Raw genomic sequence first — 18,375 nt, forward strand, 5'->3', positions numbered from 1 at the left:
CATCGTAGTCAATTCCTTGAACTTGTCGGAAAACATCTTAGCGACAAGTCGAGCTTTCTTAATGGTGACACTTACCATCATTGTCCGTCTTCCTTTTAAAATCCATCTGTACTCAACAGCCTTACGACCATCAAGTAGTTCTTCCAAAGTCTATACTTTGTTTTAATACATGGATCCTCTCGGATTTTATGGCCTCGAGCCATTCGTCGGAATCCGGACCCACCATCACTTCTTCATAGCTCGTAGGTTCATTGTTGTCTAGCAACATGACCTCCAAGACAGGATTACCGTACCACTCTGAAGCAGTACGCGTCCTTGTCGTCCTACGAGGTTTGGTAGTGACTTGACCCGAAGTTTCATGATCACTATCATCAGCTTCCACTTCAATTGGTGTAGGTGCCACAGGAACAACTTCCTGTGCCCTGCTACACACTGGTTGAAGTGATGGTTCAATAACCTCATCAAGTCTCCACCATCCTCCCACTCAATTCTTTCGAGAAAAACTTTTCCTCGAGAAAGGACCCGTTTTAGAAATAATCACTTTTGCTTCCAGATCTGAAATAGGAGGTATACCCAACTGTTTTGGGTGACCTATGAAGATGCATTTATCCGTTTTGGGTTTGAGCTTACTAGGATGAAACTTTTTCACATAAGCATCGCAGCCCCAAACTTTCAAAAAATGACAGCTTAGGTTTCTCTAAACCATAGTTCACACGGTGTCATCTCAACGGAATTACGTGGTGCCCTATTTAAAGTGAATGTGGTTGTCTCTAATTCCTAACCCATGAACGATAGTGGTAATTCAATAAGAGACATCATGGTATGCCCAATATCCAATAGGGTGCATCTATGATGTTCGGACACACCATCACACTATGGTGTTCCAGGCGGTGTTAGTTGTGAAACAATTTCCACAATGTCTTAATTGTGTACCAAACTCGCAACTCAGATATTCATCTCTATGATCATATCATAGACATTTTATCCTCTTGTCACGAAGATCTTCAACTTCACTCTGAAATTACTTGAACCTTTCAATAATTCAGACTTGTGTTTCATCAAGTAAATATACTCAGCATCTACTCAAATCATCTGTGAAGTAAGAACATAACGATATCCACGGCGTGCCTCAGCACTAATTGGACTGCACACATCAAAATGTATTACTTCCAACAAGTTGCTTTCTTGTTCCGTCTTACTGAAAACGAGGCTTTTCAGTCATCTTGCCCATGTGGTATGATTTTCATGTCTCAAGTGAATCAAAATCAAGTGAGTCCAAATGATCCATCTGCATGGAGTTTTTTCATGCGTACATACCAATTGACATGGTTCGCATGTCTCAAACTTTTCAAAAAACGAGTGAGTCCAAAGATCCATCAACATGGAGCTTCTTCATGCGTTTTATACCAATATGACTTACATGGCAGTGCCACACGTAGGTGGTACTATCATTACTATCTTATATCTTTTGGCATGAACATGTGTATCACTACGATCGAGATTCAGTAAACCATTCATTTTAGGTGCAAGACCATTGAAGGTATTATTCAAATAAACAGAGCAACCATTATTCTCCTTAAATGAATAACCGTATTGCGATAGACATAATCCAATCATGTCTATGCTCAACGCAAACACCAAATAACAATTATTTAGGTTTAACACCGATCCCGATGGTAGAGGGAGCGTGCGATGTTTGATCACATCAACCTTGGAAATACTTCCAACACATATCGTCACCTCGCCTTTAGCTAGTCTCCGTTTATTCCGTAGCCTTTTATTTTGAGTTACTAACACTTAGCAACCGAACCGGTATCTATTGCCATGGTGCTACTAGGAGTACTAGTAAAGTACACATTAATATAATGTATATCCAATATACTTCTGTCGACCTTGCCTGCCTTCTTATCTACCAAGTATCTAGGGTAATTCTGCTCCAGTGACCGTTCCCCTTATTACAGAAGCACTTAGTCTCGGGTTTGGGTTCAACCTTGGGTTTCTTCACTAGAGCAGCAACTGATTTGCCGTTTCATGAAGTATCCCTTCTTGCCCTTGCCCTTCTTGAAACTAGTGGTTTCACTAACCATCAACAATTGATGCTCCTTCTTGATTTCTACTTTCGCGGTGTCCAACATTGCGAATAGCTCAAGGATCATCATATCTATCCCTGATATGTTATAGTTCATCACGAAGGTCTACTAGCTTGGTGGCAGTGACTTTGGAGAAACATCACTATCTCATCTGGAAGATTAACTCCCACTCGATTCAAGTGATTGTAGTACCTAGACAATCTAAGCACATGCTCAACGATTGAGATTTATCCCTTAGTTTGTAGGCTAAGAAACTCGTCGGAGGTCTTATACCTCTTGACGTGGGCACGAGCCTGAAATCCCAATTTCAGCCCTTGGAACATCTCATATGTTCCGCGACATTTCAAAAATGTCTTCGGCGCCACAATTCTAAACCGTTTAACATTACTGAACTATCATGCAGTCATCAAAACGTGTATGTCAGATGTTCGCAACATCCACAGACGACGTTCAAGGTTCAACACACCGAGCGGTGCATTAAGGACATAAGCCTTCTACGCAGCAATGAGGACAATCCTCAGTTTACGGACCCATTCCGCTAATTGCTACTATCAACTTTCAACTATATTTTCTCTAGGAACATATCTAAACAGCAGAACTAAAGCGTATGCAACGACATAATTTGCAAAGACCTTTTGACTATGTTCATGATGATTAAGTTCATCTAATCAAATTATGTAATGAACTCCCACTTAGATAGACATACCTCTAGTCATCTAAGTGGTACATGATCCGAGTCAACCAGGCCATGTCTGATCATCACGTGAGACGTACTAGTCATCATCGGTGAACATCTCCATGTTGATCGTATCTTTTATACGACTCATGTTCGACCTTTCGGTCTCTTGTGTTTCGAGGCCATGTCTGTACATGCTAAGCTCGTCAAGTGAACCTAAGTGTTTTGCATGTGTAAATCTAGCTTACACCCGTTGTATGTGAACGTTAGAATCTATCACACCCGATCATCACGTGGTGCTTTGAAACAACGAACTTTCGCAACGGCGCACAGTTAGGGGAAAGACTTTCTTGAAATTATTAGTGAGGGATCATCTTATTTATGCTACCGTCGTTCTAAGCAAATAAGATGTAAACATGAAAAACATCACATGCAAATCATAAAGTGACATGATATGGCCAATATCATCTTGCGCCTTTGATCTCCATCTTTGAGGCGCGGCATGATCACCTTCGTCACCGGCATGACACCATGATCTCCATCATCATGATCTCCATCATCGTGTCTCCATGAAGTTGTCTCGCCAACTATTACTTCTACTACTACGGCTAACGGTTAGCAATAAAGTAAAGTAATTACATGGCGTTTTTCAATGACCCGCAGGTCATACAATAAATTAAGACAACTCCTATGGCTCCTGCCGGTTGTCATACTCATCAACATGCAAGTCATGATTCCTATTAAAAGAACATGATCAATCTTATACATCACATATATCATTCATCACATCCTTTTGGCCATATCACATCACATGACATATGCTGCAAAAACAAGTTAGACGTCCTCTAATTGTTGTTGCAAGTTTTTACGTGGCTGTTATAGGTTTCTAGCAAAAATGTTTCTTACCTACGCCAAAACCACAACGTGATATGCCAATTGATATTTACCCTTCGTAAGGACCCTTTTCATCGAATCCGATCCGACTAAAGTGGGAGAGACAGACACCCGCTAGCCACCTTATGCAACTAGTGCATGTCAGTCGGTGGAACCTGTCTCACGTAAGTGTACATGTAAGGTCGGTCCGGGACGCTTCATCCCACAATACTGTCGAAACAAGATAGGACTAGTAACGGTAAGCATATTGAACAAGATCAACGCCCACAACAACTTGTGTTCTACTCGTGCATAGAATCTACGAAATAGACCTAGCTCATGATGCCACTGTTGAGGAACGTAGCAAAAATTCAAAATTTTCTATGCATCACCAAGATCAATCAATGGAGATTCTAGCAACAAGAGAGGGAGAGGGAGTGCATCTTCATACCCTTGAAGATCGCTAAGCGGAAGCGTTACAAGAACGCGGTTGATGGAGTCGTACTTGCAGCGATTCAAATCGCGGAAGATCCGATCTAGCGCTGAACAGACGGCGCCTCGCGTTCAACACACGTACAGCCCGGGGACGTCTCCTCCTTCTTGATCCAGCAAGGGGAGAGGAGAAGTTGAGGGAGAACTCCGACAGCACGACGGCATGGTGGTGGTGGAGCTCGTGGTTCTTCAGCAGGGCTTCGCCAAGCACTACGGAGGAGGAGGAGGTGTTGGAGGAGGGAGAGGGCTGCGCCAGGGGAAGAGGTGCGGCTGCCCTCTCTCCCCCTCACTATATATAGGGGGAAGGGGGGAGGAGGAGGCACCCTAGGGTTTCCCTAGGGGAGGGGCGGCAGCCACAGGGGAAACCCTAGATGGGTTTCGGCGCCCCCACCCCTAAGAAACTTGCCCCCCAAGCCGGGAGGGGTGGCTACCCTAGGGGTGGCACCCCCACCTCTCCAGGTTACGTGAGATGGGGTGGGAGGGGCGCTCAGCCCCTTAGTGGGCCGATGTGCCCCCTCCCCTTGGCCCATAAGGCCCCCGAACACTTGCCGGGGCCTCCGAAACCCCTTTCGGGCATGTTGGTCATCACCTGGTACCCCCGGAACAATTCCGGACTCCAATACCCTTCGTCCAATATACCGATCTTCACCTCTGGACCATTCCGGAGCTCCTCGTCACGTCCGGGATCTCATCCGGGACTCCGAACAACCTTCGGTAACCACATACTATTTCCCATAACAACTCTAGCGTCACCGGACCTGAAGTGTGTAGACCCTACGGGTTCGGGAACCATGCAGACATGACCGAGACACCTCTCTGGTCAATAACCAATAGCGGGATCTGGATACCCATATTGGCTCCCACATGTTCCACGATGATCTCATCAGATGAACCACGATGTCGGGGATTCAATCAATCCCGTATACAACTCCCTTTGTCAATCGGTATGTTACTTGCCCGAGATTCGATCGTCAGTATCCCAATACCTCGTTCAATCTCGTTACCGGCAAGTCACTTTACTCGTTCTGTAATGCATGATCCCGTGACTAACTACTTAGTCACATTGAGCTCATTATGATGATGCATCACCGAGTGGGCCCAGAGATACCTCTCCGTCATACGGAGTGACAAATCCCAGTCTCGATTCGTGCCAACCCAAACATACACTTTCGGAGAATCTTGTAGTGCACCTTTATAGCCACCCAGTTACATTGTGACGTTTGGTACACCCAAAGCACTCCTACGGTATCCAGGAGTTGCACAATCTCATGGTCTAAGGAAATGATACTTGACATTAGAAAAGCTCTTAGCAAACGAACTACACGATCTTGTGCTATGCTTAGGATTGGGTCTTGTCCATCACATCATTCTCCTAATGATTTGATCTCGTTATCAATGACATCCAATGTCCATGGTCAGGAAACCATGACCATCTGTTGATCAACGAGCTAGTCAACTAGAGGCTCACTAGGGTCATGTTGTGGTCTATGTATTCACACATGTATTGCGGTTACCGGTCAATACAATTATAGCATGAACAATAGACAATTATCATGAACAAAGAAATACAATAATAACCATTTTATTATTGCCTCTAGGGTATATTTCCAACACCCCAGTCCTAGAGGTCACGCCTGCCTCAATTGAAGTCGTCGGATAAACCGGAAGGGGCTGATAAGCCGCCTGCTGAGCCGCCCGCTCAGCTTCCTGACGCAATTTGTCCTGATCAACCAAATTAAGAGCTCCATCACGAACCGGGTCATGCCCGCACGGCTGGTCACGGCACCGGGCATTGCTTGAAACGACTGGTGAGTCCATGTGCATGCTATAGCTCCGGCTTGGGCGAGGGGTGGAACGAATCCTGTCTCGGCTATAAGAATACGCCTCCTACTGCGCCAGAGCTGTCTGAAGAAGTTCTCTGACCCTTCGTGTTTCAACCGCCGTCGGAGAGTCGCCATCCACCGAGAGGGCCGCCAATCGTGCCGCCGCAGCAATCATGTTCTCCAAAGGGTTAGAATAATGACCCGGTGGTGTCGGTATATGGTGAGGCGGAGCAGCATACAGATGAGGGGGTTCCATCACACGCGGCTGAACCGGCATCCCAGCTCTAGGTGTTGCATCCTGGTTTACCTCCGGCAGGTTACTAGGCCCTGCACCAGGCGTGGAGAAGAGGTTTCTAGGCTCATAAACCGTAGGCAGACGGGACTGAGCCTTTTGGTGCCTTCTCCTCATGATCTCATTTGATGCGTTCTGATCCATCATAAGATGAAAAGCCTCTGATTGAATCTGTTGGGCCCGAGCATCCAAAGTCACCCGCTCTGCAGCCATCCTGATGTCTTCTGCCGCCAGGTTCTCCTTGGCTTGTGTTACCTCCTCACGTAGTTGTGCCACTTCCACATCATGTTGAGCTTGATCCGCCGGACTGACCATGGCGGTTAATAGAGCTGTCATATTATCCATTAAAGCCATCAGGGCCTGAGCCGGCGGGCGGGCATGGCCTCCTGCCCCGGCTGCCGTCACCGCTACTGACCCAGAAGTCATTACCGGTGCAACCGTAGAGTTCTGCATGGGTTGCGTGCCAGCCATGAAGATCCCGACTCTGTTCGGCGGCTCAAAGGGGCCCGGAATACTGTTGCCATCGGAACAGCCCCCAAGCCCGCTATCTTGCAGTTGATACAATGAATCCGTCTCACCCGTGGACGACTCACCATTAGAATAGATGGCCGTCTCACCGCCAGACACAGATCCTTCAGAAAATTCCCCTCCATGGATGCATCCCACGAAGGCACGCTTCACGGCGGGTTGAGCTCGGGCGGGTCTCGCACGCTGAGCCGTCTCGATGATGTCGGTGTAGATGTCCGGCTCAGGGCCCGACTCGCCGATCTTGCCAATGAAGACGTGGATTCTGCCGAAGGGGACTCGGTACCCGTACTCAATTGAGCCGGCCTCGGAGCCCCAGCCTGCGTCGTCGATGTAGAGCTTGCCATGATGACTCTTGGTCATCCGGCCCACAGCGTATCCCTTGAGCCCTTCGAAGTTGCTCTTCAAGAACTCAAATCCACCGTCTGCTGGCCCCATGATGGGCGCCAACTGTCGTGGAAACGTCATGGCAGATGTCCTAGCAAAAGGACTTAGTCATGGATCCATCGCAACTAGGAAGCTTAAAGGGGTTAAAATGGGACAAAGGACACGGGAGTTTATACTGGTTTGGCCCCTTGCGGTGAAGGTAATGGCTTAATCTAGTTTGAGGTACAAGGGAGCGAATTCGCTTGACCTAGTTCTTGATCTGATGTTACTTGTCCTGAACCGCCGCCGAGTCATCCCTTTATATACAGAGGTCGATGCCCAGCGGCTCACAGAGTCCCGGCCAGCTCATAAACAGTGTCCGGCTTGGTGTCTGTCTATTTCTGCCTTATAATACAAGTTATATACATATGGTGGTTTATCTCTACGGGCCTTAAGTCGCCTTTGGGCCTTGGGCCCTTAACTGAACCGCCATCTTAAAGTATCGTCTTGGGCCTCATATTATGAATCGCCATAGGTATAACCCGGCCCCTCCTGGGCGGGTCATACCTAATAGTTATATCCTCAACAAATGGCAAGGCTGACCGGCGGCGGCAACGCACAACCTTGGCATTGATTTCCGCGGGAACCGAGGCGATGAGGGCGACGAAGCGCCCGTCTTGCTGACTCGGCGGGCCTGTGGCTGTTTTGTGCCAAAACCACTCGCTCTGGTGCCCCCAGGCGCCCCCCAGCACGCCGGGTTTGGCCTGGGTCCACCGGCGCTGATTTCGGCCCAAGCTGGCGAAAAACGGGCTCCTGGGGGCGTGACTGGGCCATTTTTTCGGCGTCGGTGCAAAAAAATTGCCTGGGGAGGCCGTTCTGGGGGCGCGGCTGGAGATGCTCTTAGTACCAGCATCTAGCACCACGTTGATCTGATGTGATGGCTTGATGGATCAGTAAATGCAGTGCTCAACAACCATTAAAGGATTTGAAAATATGAACTATAGTACTCTAGCAGTACTGCCTCCATGTGAGTAGCACTTCTAGTACATGAACATGTTTTTGGCCTTCACCCGAAGGGAATATCACAAACAGACATGAGTTGATGCCTCAGAACTTGTAGCATGTCCAATCAGCAAAATAGACATATAGTAGAAACCGTCTCGGCGACTTGATGATCTAACGGTGTTGCAACGAAAATTAATTGGTTTAGAGGGATTGCCTCGTTGCGCGTGGCAGTGCACACATATGTAACCCCTAACTCTCATCTTGACCCAATCTCGTATACGCCGTTTCGACTGTTCATCAACAACGTAGATTCTTCCATGCCAGCAGCAGGAAACTTTGCAGCGACCACATGGAATCTGTTTATTTGATGTAGAGCTTTCACCTCTGGCTCTTCATTATTCGGATGATCGCGAGCTTCTCGATCCCTGAGAAAGATCCCTCCAAGAACTCAACACCACCGTGCGCAAGCCCCATGGTGGCCCAACTGTCGTGGAATTGTCACGGCAGATGTCCTAGTGTGAGGACTTATTCGTGAGGCCAACGCATCTATGTGGTAGCTTGAGAGGGGTTGATCGGGATGAGAGATGCGAGGCAGATCAACACACAAGACAATGATTTAGACAGCTTCGGGCCCCGGGAAACATCATCCGGTAATAGCCCTACATGCTGTTTGTGGCTAGGTCTCATTATGCTCATGAGGGAGTCGCCGCATAAACCGGCTCTCCTCTTTAGTCGTGTCTAGCCTTAGAGATTATCGTTCGCCCCCTCTTGGGGTGCCCTACCCCTCCTTATATAAGTTGAAGGGTGGATTACATGACTAGTCTTAGTAGGATTAGGATTACACTATTACAAGTGGAGTCCTAGTCTTGCTTCCTTTGTAAGGGAATATTCCTTATGCTTTCCTCTTAAGTCGGCCCATCATAACATGAGCCGGCCTTCTGGGCCTTGGGCCTAGTCCTCTATCTGACCCGCCGTTGGGGCCATTAGTGAGTCGCCAGGCTCGTGAGTCGTTCGACCAGTGAGCCGCCAGACTCGTGAGTCGCCAATCCTCCGGCGGGTTACCAATGAAACGTCAAGTCCCAGCAGGGTCATATATCCGGCCGGGCCATACCGCGAGGTATATCCCCGATAGGCCCCGAATAATGGCAAAGCACTTCTAAAGCACACCGAAAGCTCTCTCCACATCCTTCCTTGTCCACTCTTGACGCATTGCAAATGAGATCTCTTGTTCCCTTGAGGATGTTGCATTGTCTTGACAAATGTGGCCCATGAAGGAAAGATGACATCTGAAAAGAAGTAACCCATTGTGTACTGAGGATCGTTGATAACATAGTTGCAAGGAGGAGTTTCTTCAGCAACAAGCCTTGGAAACAATGGCGATCTCGCATTCAGGTCATTATGAGAGCCATACAATCCAGAAAAGGAATGCCAAATTCACATATCCTCCGATACAACAACCTCAAGAATGATTGTTAAACCTTTGTAGTGGCCTCTGTACCGACCTTTGTATCCTGCAGGACAATTCTTCCATGTCCAGTGCATGCAATCAATTGATCCAAGCATCCCAGGCCATCCTCGTTCTTCACTCAATCCCAAGAGCCTCTCGGTGTCTTCATCGGTGGGTGCCCTCAAGTACTTTGGTCCAAAGATCTCAATCACGACTTTTGTGTACCTTCGAACCACATCCAAGAGTGTATCTTCTTCAATGCAGACATAGTCATCAGCGACGTCAGCTGAACAACCATACGCAAGCACTCGAACAACTGCGATACATTTCATCAATGGGCTTGCACTTATCTCTCCAATGCATTCCTCCTTAACTTAAACCAATCATCATGCTTCTCCACAACTTTTGCAATGGTGAGGAAGAGACTTCTGTGCATTCAAAATCACTGGTGAAAATACTTCTTAGGATAGGTTGCATTAGGGTTGAAGTAATCTCTCATAATCTTGGTCTGACCCTCCGCTCTATCTCGATTGATGTGCATATGACCGAATTGTGATCCTACTCTTGGCCTCCGAAAATCCTCGTTGAAGATTATGGCAACGACCATTTCCAAGTCATCACCGTCTTCTTCCTCCCCTCCGACGAAGAGTCGTCGAAGATCATCTCCCTGAGCCTCTTCATCTACACTAGAATTGACTAGGTTCAATTCGATTGCCAAAAAGAAAATAAGATGAAAAATCACAAAGAAACTCACCCAAGCAATCCGTTGAACACTTGAAGGACGAAGGAGGTGTCACGGTCGGTCGATGGCGTTGAGCCGATGCCCAAGATGCTAGTGATTGGCGGGCTTTGAGATGGCCGACAGTCGATAAAGGGGCATAGAGGGAGAAGATGCGGTGCGTGCTTCCGGCGATGGGATTGACGCGGCGACGGTAACGATAGAGCTTTATTTTGGCGATGACAACAACTGGCAAGCGTCTCAAAGTGGGGTCGGGCGGGCAACAGAGTCAGTGGGGTATCGATTGAGGCAAAGGATGGTCGCCAGAGGCAACGCCGGTGACGATGTGGCGCGGGGTGGGGAGGGTACCGACGTGGGATATGGGATGGAGGGGATAATTTTACTCACGAGTGGGCAGTCGAGCACATTTGAGAGTTGGGGCGGCCCATGAGTAATTGTTTTACTCCTCTGACAACAATAAGGGATCGGCTAGGTGTGGTTCAAAAGAACAAAATTGACTTTTTACTCTCCTAACATCTTTTAAGTGATCCGCGTTAGTGAGTAATAGAAAATGTTCACCCACAAAAAAAAGGGTAATAGAAAATGTTTAGGAACATTGCTTCTTTGAAGAAGAAGAAAAAAATGATCGATGTGTACAATGAGCCGAAAGTTCGTACTCGGCCTAGTCTAGAAGTCGGGCCAGCCCATTTCTGGGCGTGCACACCCGCACGCATTTTCCGTGTGTAATGGAAATGCACGACGTGACCAGCGCCTAAACCCCACAATTTTTCCACTTCTAAAATCTCCGGCGAGCTCTGCCTTCCGCTGCTTCTTCCTCCGCAAGCCACCGCGCAACCGCCTGCCATGATGGGGAGCAGGGTGGCCGCGTCGCTGCTCCGCCGGGGCAGGGACCAGGCATCCGCCCTGATGACGTTCCCTCGCCTCCCGAGGAGCGCTCCAGCTCCGCCCCCCGCTCCTCCTAGGGTTGGATCCTGCGGCGGCGGCGGCGGCGGCCGTCACCTCCCCCCGCCGCCACCCCCGCAATCGACTGGTGGCTTATTCGCCGCCTCCCGAGTTGCCTCGTACCACGCCTTCCGCTCTTTCGGCCCCAAGGTGAGCGTTTCTCTTCCCTTCCCCTCTTCCTCTGCTTGCGTGGTTCCTCTTGGTTACGCCATCATTTTCTAGGCGCGTGAGTCGTACAGTAATTTTCTATGATTCGAATGCCGAGACCGTTTTGTGAGGAGATTTCTGTCTAAAGTGGCATAATGTCGGACTCGATGTGAGACATTCTGGTTTAGAGTTTAACATTTGATCACGTTGTAGTGGAAAAGGCTATCTGATTGCTGTAATAAACTTGTAGTTGTAGCTCCAATAATGCTTAGCCGTGGTCATGCTTTAGTTTTTGCAGTCAGAGGAATATCGCACATGCCACTAACCTGATAATGGTGTCTTAGTCTGCTGCAATTACTCAACTTAAAACAGTTGATTGTTTTCCTTGGACATGTTGATGCCAAGGAGGGGCACTTGTTTTATGTATGGAACACATGCTCTAACTATACAATCAATTTTATTTACTTATAAGGATTGCACCATGTAGCTCATCACAATCATCTGTTTGAATTTCAATTTTCTCTTACAAAATGCTACACATGTTAAAAGTAATTTCCAAAATCTTACCGGTGCTTCATTTGCATCATGTTAGAGTTTTATGGGCCAATGCACACGGAAAATGTCTACTACTGCAGCTGCTCTGAATTCAAATATGGCAAACGCAACAGCAAATTCAGGACTGAAGCTGCTAGTTACCAAAGGGCCTCAAGCACAGAAGGCAGTTGGTATATGGCTCTTTGGATGTGCTGCCTGGGTATTCAGCATGGTCATACTTGGTGGAGTCACTCGGCTCACACGTTCGGGGCTGTCAATGACTGACTGGAAGTTCGCTGGGGGCTTGCCTCCAATGTCGGAAGAAGAGTGGCTACTGGAATTTCAGAAATACAAGCAGTCACCTGAGTACACGAGGTAAGAATGCAATTGCTGCATTCATTATTTATTGCTTTGCTCCGGTCTTTAATTTTTACTGTCCTCTCAGATGATCGTAGCATTTCAAGGAAGTCCCTATCTCATAGCATTGGTACCAGTGCCACTGATTTTCACGTCTCTTTTGCCTCAGTCCTTGACAAATCCCCTTGTCAATTTATGCATCTGAGAACAAGTGTTTACAACTTTAAGCAAAAACATGTCTTGGATATATAAATTGTTTGAAACGGAATGAATGATATTTCATTTCCTTAGTTTAACTGCTCCATAAGGATTGATTAATTGTCATCACTGGCACCACTAGAACATGCCTGTCAGATCACTTTCTAACTTGATAATCATAAGTTCTTAACACTAGCAACCTATATGAAGGTGCTGATGGAAGTTGTGAGAAAGTTTTGGCTTGGCTTTATTTCTCCGATCCAATTACTCTTTTAGAGAATGATATGATTTTGCTAGTTATTTGAGAAAAGTAACTCACACGCGACACATTTTGTAGGAAGAAATCGTAAGATTACTTTTGGCTCTAATTATTGTGAGATCTTTCATTTCTCTCATCTGTCATCTGTAATCAGTTGCATCTAGCTCTTTTTTTTCAACATTTCTGCTAATGTGACAGCATCATTTCATTAACATATCTAGGGTGAACAAAGGAATGAACCTTGAAGATTTCAAATTTATATACTGGATGGAGTATGCACACAGAATGTGGGGAAGAGCTTTGGGCTTTGTGTTTGCTGTTCCTTTTGCATACTTTGTTGCAAAAGGCTACGTTACCCGCCAACTTGGCATCAGGCTCTCTGCTCTTTTTGCACTTGGTGGTGCACAAGGACTGATTGGCTGGTGGATGGTGAAAAGTGGTCTTGAGGTAAATACAAATGCCCTTGTTGAACTAGTATGTTTGTGGCTTGGAGGTTCACCACTCGTTTTTTCTGATATTAGGAACCAGCATCTGAGTATGTTGAACCAAGAGTTAGCCCATACAGGCTGGCAGCTCATCTGACCTCTGCATTTGTTATATATTGTGGTATATTGTGGACTGCTCTGTCAGTAGTAATGCCAGACCCTCCGGCTGAATCAATGAAATGGGTAAAAGGGGCAGCAAAATTTAGAAAGCTGGCAATTCCTGCCAGTGCTGTTGTAGGCATTACTGCCATATCTGGAGCATTCGTTGCAGGGAATGATGCAGTATGTCAATACTTCTCTTGCTCTCTTAAAAACTATGCTTAGCTTCCGTTTGCCCTGTGTACCTAATTATTTGTTATGACCAGGGGCGTGCATACAATACATTTCCGAAGATGGGTGACAGTTGGATTCCAGAAGATGTGTTCAGTATGGAGCCTTTTATTCATAATTTCTTTGAAAATACATCTACTGTGCAGGTAACATTTTGTCCGCAATCATGGTAGGAGTTTATAGCTCTGAAAATTATGCAGTGTTAAACTTCTGTTCTTAATTGGTTTGCACATTCATTCCCTTAGCCCCTTAATGTTTGAGTTATTCATTTTCTCTATGAAGTGTAACCTGGCTAGAATCAATTTTTTTATATATTAATCGATAGCTCCTTAGAAGAAAAGCATCGACCAATATTGAGAAGAGTCTTATAAGTACTAATTTCTTGGGACCAGTTCACTAATTCTTGTAGCACATAATCACCATCTTTTCACGCGGCGGAGAACTTGTTGCAGGTTAACATGTTTTTTTTTTTACATTCTTGTAGCTTAATCACCGAATTCTTGCTACAAGCACCTTATTGTCTGTGAGTGCCCTATGGCTGGCTGCAAGGAAAGTAGATATGCATCCAGCGGTCAAGTCTCTGGTTGGAAGCACACTTGGGATGGCTGCTCTTCAGGTATAGTTCACAAGTTGATTTGTTTGGCTCTTTTGTTGACATTGTGTTAATAATGTTTCAACTATCCATACAGTTCTGACTCATAAGCTGATTTAAAACTTAACTAGCAAACATGCCCGTGCGTTGCAACAGGAGAAAAAAAATATGACATTGGCCCTAAGCCATTTGTTCACGTTCAAATTGCCTTGTGGGTGTTGAATTGTAGATAGCAGGCCTGTTTCAAACATTAATTTGTCAATAACTTATGGTATAGAATTTTTGTTTGGAAACTATAGGTAAAAGAGTGATATCTATAATTCAGCGGTCACAAGTCGATAACCTAAAATTATGAAAATCATAGAACCAAACATGAAAAGATGATAATCTTGGGTAATCACTGTATGCAGGATGTTTACTTCAGCAGCTATGCTGCCCTTATTGTATATACCCAATGCATCAGTGCATGAGGGCAATTGAATGTTTGAGGCCAGTTATAAAGATCTTATGCATCAAAATATCATAACCCTACTATTTGCTTCCCTGGTCAAGAAACAATTCAAAACATGAATTACAACAGGACATCTTCGCTAAAACAGAGCTGAAATAGGAAGATTTCTCGATAATAATTAACATACATTAGAAACCTCTAATGGAGCTCCCTCACCTTGCCCTTCCCATTATCCTGTGTATAGAGCGGATCCATTTAATATGAGAATTTAATTTACCTGGCGGCGTGGCTTATACTCAAAGGCTTGTCGATGCATCACACGATTATGCCTCCGATGATGGGCCATGTCGATGTATCTGCTTGCATTATATCAATGCAATTTTGACCCGCCAACATGTGAAGAAAGGATATAGTAGTCTATAGATCACACATCTTGGCAGATTTGTAATTCTGAAAACATAGAGAATTTTGTTGTAGTCACACAGTTGTTCACTTAAAAACATAGAGAATTTTGCTGTAGTCACACATAATAAATCTCGGCGGATTTATTATAGAGAAATCTTCCTATTTCAGATCCATTTAATTGAACTCTTATCTTCATTAGCACGCATAGAAATTTTGCTGTAGTCACACATTTTGCGGGTGTTTTCCTTCCTTATTTTTCATCCTTATAAATGATATGACCCACCGCTTATATTAGAAAAATTAACATCTCTTTCCTCCTCCTTCCTTGTTTCTGTCGAGTCGTGTCCTCAAATTGTGAGGGATACATGCCTGTCTCATGAATCCGTTTAATAGCCAACCTCACATATGGAAAGCGTTATCCCTCTTTCCTTCCTTATTTCTCATGTAATTAGCCCCTCTTTCCTCCTTTTTTCTTATGTAATTAGGCTCTCTTTCCTTCTTCATTTATCTCTCAAGATCTCAAGTGATATCCGGAAAATTTAAAACGTATATAAATAAGATAGACTGGATATAAATAGGCGAGGTGGGAGTATATAGGAATCAACCTTATTTGATACTGGCAACACGAGCTAGCTCAGTTGGTCATGACGTCTCGTAGTGGACCAGAGGTGCTAAGTTCAATTCCCCTCACTAGCAAGAATTTTTGCCTCCCAGGGCCGCTAGAATCCTGGGCCGGATTCGCTGGGCACATGGGCTGGTTCGTTCTCGGTGACGAACGAAACTAACCGTAGGAAGACCAACGACGGGAGAAACAGGAAACGACCAAAGCGAAGACGACGGACCAAATTATGGGAGGAAGAAGCGATAGCCCATTTTATTATTAGGGAAAGATGACCTCTGTATAGCTGATGAATGATTTTATCTCATCAAACAATATGCCAAACCTAACATTTCGAACTGCAGCATTGAACGATTTTGTTACCCACACTAATACATGCAGTACTATTAACTGCACTGCCTATTTTGTTTCAGGTTACATTGGGAATATCTACACTTTTGATGTATGTTCCTACGTCATTAGGCTCAGCTCACCAAGCCGGGGCATTGACACTGCTGTCACTGATGATCCTTCTCACTCACACATTAAGAAGACCATCACCAGCTCTCTTGAAGTCACTTGCATCTGCTGTGAAATCAACCTGATACCACGCCATGAATCAGTCACCAGCTTATTTGGTATTTTTTGCCCTTCTAACTTGCACTGGCCCCCTTGTTTCTTTGGTTGCTAAAGTATTTGTAAAAAAAAAATCGATTCTTGGGTAAGGCTGCTTCATAGTTTTCTGGCGCCAATATTACAAACCCTTCTGAAAGTTCCTTTGATACTCCCTCTACCGAAATACATGTCGCTGGAGTAGCTGAAGTTCAGCTACTCCAGCGACATATATTTCGGTACAGAGGGAGTATATCACAATTTTGCATGCAGTATCTCATTCTGGGGGTGCTGTCCAAAAGTGTGTGCTCCGATAGATCTTGTCTGCCAGAACTTTGTATGTACCAAAAGGCTGCCAAGGTTTGGTTCATCTATAGTATGCTCATGTGAGATTGTTATGTTTTGATCAACGGTATGGCCTGTACGTTTTCATGCACCTGAAAGTGTGCATTCTGCATGTGTGGATGTACCCCATCGTTTTACTTAGATGCAGTGACAGATGACACTTTTATGCTGCGATTTATAGCCCATTAAGGTGCTACTGAGATGGGAATATAAGGAACTTTGGATAATCTGTTCCTGATTATAGCAAAATCCCCTTGTGTTCCAAACATGCCCTTCGAAGTTAAAAGTGTTTTCGGACAGGTCTGTGAAGTCAAGCAACAAAGGTTGGTGTCGTGAGGACAATGGAAATGTTTGTTTTTATTTGATAAACAATGGGAGCGGATTTAAGGATGGTTGTTGGTTGTGGCAAAAATGACAGGATCATACCATGTCGGATCTCCAAAGTCTGAACCCATCTTGGAGATGGAAGCAGAGAGCAAATTTGGAGGCACCCCCTCAAGTCTCCAACACGTACAGTCATTGACGCACGCCACTGCCATCGTCACTGCCATGTGGTGATCTTCCCCTGCGATGCCAATATGCCACCGCCATCGTAGGGGCTGCACACGTACACTATCCGTCTACGTGCCTGTCTAGCTCTATCTATCTGTCTGCCCACCGACGCTGCTGACCGCACCGAATCTTCGTGTCGGCCGTCCTGATCCATGGGCAATGGTAGACGTAGAACAAAGTAGATATCCATCCTCCACGTACGCACGTCTACAGCACCGGGAGAACGTTAATCTGCACCATTACCGAAAAAGGCTTTCGCCCCGCTTTATAAATAAAGCAAACCGCCACAAGACATACAACCACAACAGGTCCACACACACACCACCCAAGTACCACAACAAAGTATTAAGGTTTTGCTGAGGGCACAGCTCAACAAGCCCAGAAGAAAGAGAAAAAACAAAGCCTGCCCAGTGCAGGCGATCTAGTCAGGCTCCGGCGGAGGCGGCGGCGGCGGGGGCGACAGGCGGACGGCCATCGAGCGGAGATTGGCGATGAAGGCAGAGATGGCGTCCCGATCCAGGGGGCGGCTAAGCGGCCGCCAAAGCTGCAAGAAACTCGAGAATTTGTAGAGAGCATCAGTAGCGCGACGAAGAGGAGTACACTGGATCACTAGCTTATTGCGAACGGTCCAAAGCGTCCAGGCAAGGACCCCAACCTCGAGCCACCTAATGTGGCGAGAGGACGAAGGGGACAATTGGAGTTCAGCAAATAAGTCCGGGAAATTGGTGTGGCACCAACTCCCACCGACAATCTCGCGAAAGCAGCTCCAGAGGAACCGGGCGGAGATGCAGGCGAAGAAGATGTGGTTGGAGTCCTCGGGAACAACACAGAGGGGGCAGATACCAGTGCCCGGGCCATTACGCTTGCAGACGTCCACACCGGACGGGATCCGTCCACGGATCCACTGCCACATGAAGATGAGAATCTTCAGGGGGACGCGGACGGACCACACCATCGATAGGGGGAGGGGAGCGGAGGAGGGGGCAATGGCCAAGTATAGCGATTTGGTAGAGAACTGGCCCGACGGCTCCAGGTGCCAGCGCACAAGATCCTGATCCCCATCCACCACCGGCTCATGCAGAGCAACGCAGTCAAGCAACTCACGCCAGGCGGCGGATTCCGCCGGCCCAAATGGCCGACGGAAAGCGAGGCGCCCTAAGTCAAGAAGGGCCCTATCAACAGAGATCATGGGGTTGACAGCGATAGAGAAGAGGGTGGGGAAGCGGGCCGCAAAGGGAGA

General features: G+C 46.4%; 1 protein-coding gene across 1 annotated transcript; it reads left to right on the forward strand.

Annotated features, from left to right (window-relative positions):
• Window positions 1-11,061: 11,061 nt before the first annotated feature.
• LOC119340553 (cytochrome c oxidase assembly protein COX15-like) lies at window positions 11,062-16,648 on the forward strand. Its single transcript, XM_037612474.1, has 7 exons — window positions 11,062-11,420; window positions 12,010-12,326; window positions 12,987-13,212; window positions 13,287-13,532; window positions 13,616-13,726; window positions 14,065-14,196; window positions 16,061-16,648. The coding sequence occupies exons 1-7, from the start codon at window positions 11,172-11,174 to the stop codon at window positions 16,229-16,231; spliced, it is 1,452 nt and encodes a 483-aa protein (XP_037468371.1). The 5' UTR covers window positions 11,062-11,171; the 3' UTR covers window positions 16,232-16,648.
• The last annotated feature ends 1,727 nt before the right edge of the window (window positions 16,649-18,375 follow it).

The sequence above is a fragment of the Triticum dicoccoides genome, chromosome 7B (assembly GCF_002162155.2).
Source record: "Triticum dicoccoides isolate Atlit2015 ecotype Zavitan chromosome 7B, WEW_v2.0, whole genome shotgun sequence".
Lineage (NCBI taxonomy): Eukaryota > Viridiplantae > Streptophyta > Magnoliopsida > Poales > Poaceae > Triticum > Triticum dicoccoides.

Coding starts and splice junctions, on each gene's coding strand:
- LOC119340553 (XM_037612474.1), top strand. CDS start 11,172: ATGATGGGGAGCAGGGTGGCCGCGTCGCTGCTCCGCCGGGGCAGGGAC. Junction 13,727..14,064: donor AAAATACATCTACTGTGCAG/GTAACATTTTGT, acceptor ACATTCTTGTAG/CTTAATCACCGAATTCTTGC. Junction 14,197..16,060: donor TTGGGATGGCTGCTCTTCAG/GTATAGTTCACA, acceptor ATTTTGTTTCAG/GTTACATTGGGAATATCTAC.